The sequence below is a fragment of the Humulus lupulus genome, chromosome 7 (assembly GCF_963169125.1).
Source record: "Humulus lupulus chromosome 7, drHumLupu1.1, whole genome shotgun sequence".
NCBI lineage: Eukaryota > Viridiplantae > Streptophyta > Magnoliopsida > Rosales > Cannabaceae > Humulus > Humulus lupulus.
The window spans coordinates 2,661,409-2,670,591 of record NC_084799.1 but is presented as its reverse complement, the minus strand read 5'-3'; the positions used below and the strand labels follow the sequence as shown (position 1 = coordinate 2,670,591).

The following is a 9,183-nucleotide window of genomic DNA, read 5'->3' as shown; positions in this document are numbered from 1 at the left end:
TGAAAACCAATAAAAAGGAAAGGGTACATTTCATTAAATAAAGAAACTGCTCATGAGCCTTTCAAAATGTTTACAAGTGGTTTGTAATACAAAAGAGTCGCTAATGTTTCAAATTTACAGTCCCCGCCGGCCTAAGCGGCAAAAATAGGGTAAACCCCTAGTCCCTCTGAGAACTCCTTAACCGTGGCGGTCAAGCGGCCCTGTATGTACATCACATTGCCCAAGCTCTCCACTCAGGGTTGGTTAAGCTTTTCCTTCCCTTTACCTGCACCACATAGCACCCATGAGCCAAGGCCCAGCAAGAAAACACAATAAAACATGATATAATATCAACAGCGATCATAATAACCATTCAGGACTAACAGTCCAACAAATAGGTGACAATAGCCAAAAGTCACAATAATGAGCATAGCTCCCTCTAGCCATATGACGATAGGGTCACCAGGGCTAAACTGATAAGTGATTCTTTCGTAAGCCTGTTCAGGACAGGTGCATGGTGATTAGTCACCAACATAACCTTCCTCACGACTCTAGGGTCGAAACTATGGACAACGTCCCTTAGCCATTTGACAAACGGTCACCGGGGTCATATACCTTGGCTATAGTCATCTGGTCGTAGACCAGGCAAGCGCTTATAGGTTCATCGACCTTAGGGTCGGTCCCGCATTAATGCCATAGAGCCATTCAATGCGTGATCATCGACTTTAGAGTCGGTCCCTGACTAGTCAGTGTCATAAACAGGTAATCAGCATTCGTTAGCATTTAATATGCAATCCACGTTCACATTTATCAACCAACATGCCTCAATATCAAACCATGCATGCCTTATACCTGTACAGGGTGCAATTGTATCCATACACTGTTTTCTTACCTCTGGTTCGAGTGAGAAGTATGATAAAGACGATCCCTGAGAACGATCGATCCTTTAGCTCCTTAGCGGTGACCTAATCACAACCAATTATAACCTCCATTAATGAGAATCCACAATAATAGGGTCTTAACCTACACACCACTCTCGGAACCCCGAAACATGCCCACACGGTGAGTAGATTCGATCCCGGGCCTTAAGGATTGAAACCCTAAGTCAAAAACCCTTAAAAACACTCAAAACGGGGTTTGGAAGGAACAGGGTAGCGCTACAGCGCTCAACCCCTAGCGCCACAACGCTATACTCAGAACCTCCCAAAAGCCAAAAAAACCTTCTGAGGAGCGCTATAGCGCCCTAGGGTGGGCGCTGTAGCGCTACCTCCAGGCCCAAACTCCCCTGAACCGACCTTCTTCAACTCCTTCGATTCTAACTCGATTTCCAAGCTTCCAAATCCTATTCTTGATGCCAAATAAACCCAAAAACCATCCTAACATGCCCCAAACATCACAAGCATGGGAACCCTAGCCAAAGCTCCCAACAAAACCATGAATTCACCCTAGAAAACTCAGCTGCAAAATAAAACCAGAACAGAGCAAACCAGAGAAAACCATGGTTAGAGACTTACCCAAAGCTTGGCTTATGATGGTCTTCAATGATGGAACACACTCCTAAACTCCCAAGGCTTGCTTCCTAGGCTTGAATCCTCAAAATTGGTTCAAAAACCACAAAGAAAAATGAAGAAAAGAAGGTACGGGAGAACTCTTAAAGTATACTCTGTTTTCCACTTTCTTCTTCAGCTGTCAAAGGGTATATCTATCCTAGGGGTGAAATGTCCATTTTACCCCTAGGTCAATTAATACTTTCTAAAGGCTCCCAAGGGCATTTTTGGTACTTCCCTCCTATCTCGTTAATCACAATTAACGCTCTCAAATTCCCGTTATTCTCAATATTCTCAATACCAATATTTCACATCCCGTTACCCTATAACTCCCGGTAACGCTCTAATCATTAAAATCACCCCGAGACTTATCCCAAGCCCCGACACTTAAAACCTGTTGTGACTAAACCACTAATCAATATTCTACGATCGTCTCAAGTCGAAAAGCTCGAACAAACCCACATCATAATGTGGTCTCAACACATATCATCGACATGCATACAATTAACATTATATTATAATATAATTCTCATAAACACGCATAAACACATTTAATGGCACAATTAAACAATTATGGCCCTCCCGGCCTACTAATCCAGCCATTAAACCATAATAGGGAATCCGGGGCATTACACCCATGGTCCCCACTGTACCTTGGATAAATTCATCTAGATAGTCTCAATTAATTGATTTAATTATCAATCAGAATTATCAAAGTTGACCAAATCAATTTTGGATAGTTTCACACAGTTATACAATTTAGAGAAGAAGAGAGATTATGACAGATTTATTAATTAAGATAAATTAGTATCTAAATTAATAAATAAGTTTAAATCAAGGTTCAAATTATAAATAATTAATTTGATAAAGGATTTAAATAATTATTTAATTAATTAAATCAATTGAAAATAATACAGGCCTTGATTTTAAGAATGTTAAGAGATAGTTGAAATTAGAAGTCATAAGATGATAGACATTGGTTTTCTGATAGGTTTTAGATTCTTTCTAAACACAAGTCATTTTCTAAGCCTCATTGTTTTTTTCTCTTCTTCTCTCAGTATCTATTTCGTGTGTTGAGAATTGCCCACTCTAGTCTAGGTGATCCTAAGAATACTTTGGAAGACTGTGAAGAAAATTGAAAATCAGTTCAGTTTCTTAGTAATACTCTGTAACAAAAAGGATACAAGGGTTTGAGAAACTGAAGGAATGACTCATTCATTTCGTTGCGTATAATGTAAATATTCTTATCATTATTTTTTTAAATTCAATTTTAGAAACGTGTTTTAGGTTGTCTCATATTAACTTGTTTAATATTAGATTTACACGAAAATAAATAAAGATCATGTATAAAATTTTCCCAATATATGTCAACAAACTAAAAAGGAAATTAAGGTTGTCTTCTACTCTTCCACACTTCTCGCTTCTCGTCTCTCTCTCTCTCTCTCTTACCCTATTTTATTTCAAACAAAGAAAAGAAGACCAAAAATACATAAAGAAACTTTTCTTTCCTTTGCTCTTCCAATTGCCTCACACCACTATCATCTCTCTCTTACAAATTTATTTCCCTTTTCACACTTAGTGAATCACAACTTCTAGAAAGCGTCCAAATTCTTAGTTTTTCTAAAATTGGGAAAACTTACACTTCCACCATTTAGTCTAGGTGCATGACATTCATTTGTATGATCACTTTGTATACCTTGTTCGTACACACACTAAATCAAACAAACATATCACTACTAACCATGTACATGCACATGCACGCACACAATAAAAACTCATGCACAACCAAATTCCCACAATTATTCAAATAAACAAAAATAATAAATTCAATTTAAACAATCACACCCTAAACACTTAGTTAGTTAAAATCAAAATAATCAACACATAAACCAATAATAACAAAAAAAAATTGTGTGCTACAAATATACACTGTCATATAAAAAAAATTTGGATTATAATTTCTCTATGTGCTGAAAAGAGAGATATCCCTACCAAATAGGGGCTAAATTGGCATTCCTATTATAGAATTTGCCTAAATATATATAGGACAATTCTTCTCTATAGGGGCTTCATTTAAGCCCTACCGATGGGGCTCTCAGTATTTCTTGACCCGTGAACAGTTTTCAGCGCGATTTTTTTTATAACCGTGTATATTGTAGTTATTTAGATCATCCTGCAAATTTTCAGAAAATTCTGAATAGTTTACAGTACCGAAAACTAGGTTCAAACATGTTGATTTCCACGCGCATAAAAAAAATTAGTCGCGCGTGCAACAATATGTGTGAACTTAGTTTTCGGTACTGTAAACTATTCGGAATTTTCTGAAAATTTGCACGATGCTCTAAATAGCTACAATATACACGGTCATAAAAAAATCGCGCCGAAACTATTCACGGGTCGATAACACTGAGAGCCCCACCGGTAGGGCTTAAAGTGAAGCCCTATAGGAGAATTCACCAATATGAAAAGAGTTTATTTAACTATTTTTCTTAATTTTAAAGGTTTTTTTTTTCAACTTTATCATAATATTATAAATATTTAATAAAATATATATTTAGAACCAATTAAAAATAAATATTTATTAATTATATTAATATAAATTCAATTGTTATATTATATCATTATTATAATAACATTTAAGACAAGATAAGGTATTTAACAATTATATTAATATAAATTTAAATATAATAAAATATCATTATAATAATAAAACTATATATTTAATAATTATATTGATATAAATTTAAATATTATATAATATCATTATTATAATATTAATATTAATATTAATACATAATTTTAATTTTTATTATTTATACTTAAAAAAACATGTTATTTTTTTTATTGCTTAATCTAGCCAACTAGCCATTTTTTATTAGAGAGGTGAATATTTAAAGAGAAAGCAGAGTGATCTTAAGCTGGTTCCTTCCTGGAAGTTATGGTTGCCCACCAATATTGCTGAGTGATTTTTTTACATATAAATCTTTTTTGAAAAAATTAGAACGAAAAAATAGGGTTGAATAATTACTATAATAAAACAAAACTGGTTTTCAAAAAACAACAAAAATTGAGGTAATAAGAGCCGCCATTGTTGAATATGCTTTAGCTGTACACCTCCACTTGGATAGAATGCTTAAAAGACCAGTTTTGTTGTAAGTCATAGAATTCGTTTACAGAACAAGATATGGTTGATGCTATTGTTTCGTTTGTGATTGAAAGGCTTGGAGACTTGGTACTTTCTGAAGCTGAATTCTTGCATGGAGTAGAAGACCGAGTCGGGAATGCACAGATCAAGCTTCAATGTATGAGCGCTTTCTTAAAAGACGCAGATGCTTGTGTTAGAAATGGTGACGAGAGAGTTCGCCTTTTGGTTGCTCAAGTTAGAGAAAATTCTTGTGCCTTGGAGGATGTTATTGAAAATTATGTCTTCAAAGTGGCTCTGAATGAGAGTGCTGGAGGTATAAGACGTGTACTGAAAAGATCCATTTGCATCTTCAGAGACAAAATTGATGTTCATAAAGTTGGATCAGAGATTGAGAGGATCTCATCCAACATTGATACTTGGACATCAGATTTAGAAAAATATGGAGTGCAGAAATCAATGGACCAGGCAGCTGAAGCTTCTTCAAGCTATGTCCAGGAGCGAAGACAGTTGAGGCAAGCTTATTCTTATGTTGAAGACAATCACGTTGTTGGATTCCAGAAAGACATCGAAGAGTTGGTAGCCCTTTTGACTGAACAAAAGGATCCTCGTAAGCATAAGGTGATCTCTGTGTATGGGATGGGTGGTTTGGGGAAGACCACTCTTGCAAGAAAGGTTTATCAACATCCCCAAGTCAGGACTCACTTTGATTGTTATGCTTGGGCCTCAATATCTCAGCAATGTAATACACGCGCTGTCTTGGAAGGAATTTTATTTGCTTTCACTTCTACAAACAAGGAAAGAAGAGAAGAAATCAGAATGACAAGTGAAGATGAATTAGCCAAGCAGCTTCACAACTTTCAGAAAGAGAATAAATGTTTGGTGCTCCTTGATGATATATGGACTACTAAAACTTGGGATCTTCTAAAACATGCATTCCCTCAAGGAGACACAGATAGCAAGATCTTACTCACCACTCGGATTAAGGATGTAGCTTTGCATGTGGATCAAGGTAGTTTCATCCATGAACCTCATTTTCTCAGTGACAAGGAGAGCTGGGAGCTGTTTCAGAAAAAGTACTCGTGTGTTGGAATGGATCCATCAAGTAATATATTTCACTCTTTTTATTTCAATGATCATAATATTCATTTTGAATTTGGTAATACATAGGCTCTGTATATGTTGGTAGTGTGTTTAACAGAGAAATGTTTAGTTTTCCAAAATTTTGATAGGAATATTGTTGCTACCTATTTCGATGATTATATTAGTGCCTCCTTTTATCTATAGAGAAATAACTGGTAGCATTAGTGTGATAACTTTTGTCTTAATTGAGAATATTCATTTGTCTTACTACCCCATTTTATTTATAATTCTTTTTGTGCATGGATATATAGATTCAGACTCGGATGATAATGAAAGGAAGAAAGAACTAGCGGTTGAGATGCTTAAAAAGTGCGCTGGTTTGCCGTTAGCCATCATCGTGCTCGCTGGGCTTTTGTCTAAGAAACACACCATATATGAGTGGGAGCAGATGAAAAGAAACATAGTGCGCTGCATAGGTCAAGGTGAACAACACGATGACTCAAAATACCGTAGTGTTTGGGGGGTGTTAGGTTTGAGTTACAGTGAGTTACCATGTCACTTGAAGCCTTGTTTTTTGTACTTGTCTCGCTACGCTGAAGATGCTGTGATAAGAGTAAAAGAGTTATGCCTTATACTCATAGCAGAAGGTTTTATATCATTAAGAGGAAGTTGTATGGAAACCATGGAGGATTTGGCATATGATTGCTTAAGTGAGTTGGTGGAGAGGAGCATGATTCAGTTCAAAGATATGAGTTCAACAGGAAGGATAAAATCATTTTGCATTCATGATCTCATGCGAGATTTGTGCGTGTCTAAAGCTCGAGATGAAAACTTTCTACATTTTATGGATTTGAGGAATAAAGTGGAAGAGCCAATTGAATCGGTGTCTACTGTCCCAACAACAAATGTACGAAGAGTTGTCATTTATTATGATTTTGAAAGTGCTGATAATGATTTTGTTCGAAATATAGATGGCTCTCTTAGGTACCTTTCTGTACATGATCTCATTGCGTTCGAAGAAGGAGTATTCAGACATGTTTGCAATCGCTTTCTGATGCTTAGAGTTCTGATCATTATTGAAAGTATACGTCCCACCACGTTGCCTAAAGAAATTGGAAATCTTATCCACCTAAGGTTATTTAGTATGCCTAAAAGCATAATAGAAATGATTCCTTCTTATTTTGGGAATTGGAGATGCCTGCAAACTTTGAGATTATATACCAATAGTGATAAAATACCAAATTCAATGTGCAAGTTGGAACAGTTGAGGCATCTATATTTGTCTAGTCGTTTTACTGGCGTAAGAATTGGTGAATTCTTGAGGTCAACTAAGTCTAGAAATTTATTACAGACATTGGTAGGTATTGGTACCCAACATCTTGTTCTGAGTGATTTGCTACAGCTGAAGAATCTCAAGAAATTAGCAATTTATGTGGATGGAAATTTTGACTCATTCTTACACAATCCCCAAACTCTCACATTCACTCGTCTTTTGTCTTTACGATTACGAGCAAAAAAGATAGACTTCGTCAAGATAGATATTGTTCCTTTGATTTTAAGCTGTCCTGAAATTTATAAGCTTACACTGGAATCGCGTGTAGTAAGATTACCACAAGTCAACCAATTCTCCCCAAATCTTATCAAGTTAAGATTGTGTGATCTGAGACTTGAGGATGATCCAATGCCAACGTTAGAAAAGCTACCAAAATTAAGAGTCCTTGTCATTGGTTGGTGTAGCTTTATGGGGGATGAGATGGTGTGCTCAAGAGGAGGTTTCAATCGACTTGAATCTCTTCAGCTTAGTGGTCTACAAGGATTAAAAGAGTGGAAGGTGGAGGAGAGTGCATTGTCTAGACTTGGCTATTTGCGTATTGAAGAATGCAGGGGATTGAGGAGAGTTCCAGATGGATTAAGAAACATTCTTACACTCAATCATATGGAGATACATAATATGCCTAAGAAAATCAAAGAAAGGATGGAGGAAGGAGGAGAGGATTTCGATAAAGTCAACCACGTCACATCTCGTCTATTTATGGAATGTAATGAAGGTACATATCTATCTAGTTTTACAAGTTTTGGACTCATTTGTTCCATTCCTTTCTTCTGTATACATATATATATTTATTGCTTATTTACCCATTTTCTGTAATGGCACTACTATGAATGCAGATTAGGTGTAATGGTATCGTCTTTGCACTATACAATCAAATCAACATTTGGAGGATTCGTTTACCAGCGTGTTCAATAAAATCTGGATTGTGTTTTTGTTTGTTTTAATTATGTGTGTATTTTCTCCTCGCAAAACTAATTGTTGAATAAGACTGCGCTTATGATTGTTTTAGAGAAGGGTCATTGGATGTTCTTGTGGATTATGAAGTTGATGCTTTAGCTGCTAAGAAGAGGCTAAAGATATATGTGATGGTGTCCATGTACATGTGCTGTGTTCAAGAAAATCCATTTCTTAGACCAAATATGAGAAGGGTTGTTCAGATGCTTGAAACTCCATTATCTTTTTCAAATTTTTTGCTAAGGCTGGTATTAGTTTGTGGTGTACTTTGTTTCTAATTATATATAGTTGATCATGTCCGTCTATCTTCAAATTATATCTTCAATATAATTATCAAATATATAGTTTTGTATTAAATATTATTATAATAATAATATATAATCCTAATTTTTAGAATATTATATATTATTATTTTAAAAATTAAGATTATATATAATTCTTTTAGTGTCAGGTTGAGCAAAGTAAGAAGCATCAATAAATTATGGATAGATTTACTAAAAAGACAATAATTTGCAATGAAAAAGAAGTTGCTTCAAGTGGACTGCCACTAATGTTTAATCAAAATGTTGTTAGGAAAGGGATAGCTTAATATATCATTATAGATGAGCTATCCTAGGAACGGGGAGAGAAAATGATTTCAAAAGCTCATTAAATTGTTCTTTCCCACATTTCAGTTCCCATCAAGATTTACTGTTGCGGGATATATTTATAATGCGTTTTTAGATTAGAAAAAAAAGTTGAAGTCGATTTTGGTGACGCATAGAGCGTTGTTGACCACCGATTGTTGGACATCAATCCAAAATATTAGTTATTTGTGTTTGACAGTACATTGAGTTGATAATAATTGGAAAATGCTGAATACTTGGGAAAATCAACTTAAACAAAGAATCTATTCTGCAGATGGTTCAGAATAGAGATTGAGAGAGAGAGAGAGAGGAAAGAAATACTTAAAAAAAGATCTGTTTTTATATTTATATTTATCTAATAACTTATTGCTGGTATTTTACCAATGATTATTAATCCATTATTCTTACATGACCAAAGGACATGTTATATTTGGAGAGTTTTCTCTTTAAGGAGTAATCGTATTCATATATAAGTATGCTTTACACCTGTAAATTATGATAATAATAATATAATAAACC

General features: G+C 35.1%; 1 protein-coding gene across 1 annotated transcript; it reads left to right on the top strand.

Annotated features, from left to right (window-relative positions):
- Window positions 1–4,684: 4,684 nt before the first annotated feature.
- LOC133790320 (putative disease resistance protein At1g50180) lies at window positions 4,685–8,353 on the top strand. Its single transcript, XM_062227922.1, has 3 exons — window positions 4,685–5,773; window positions 6,063–7,799; window positions 7,921–8,353. The coding sequence occupies exons 1-3, from the start codon at window positions 4,711–4,713 to the stop codon at window positions 7,923–7,925; spliced, it is 2,805 nt and encodes a 934-aa protein (XP_062083906.1). The 5' UTR covers window positions 4,685–4,710; the 3' UTR covers window positions 7,926–8,353.
- Window positions 8,354–9,183: the final 830 nt, after the last annotated feature.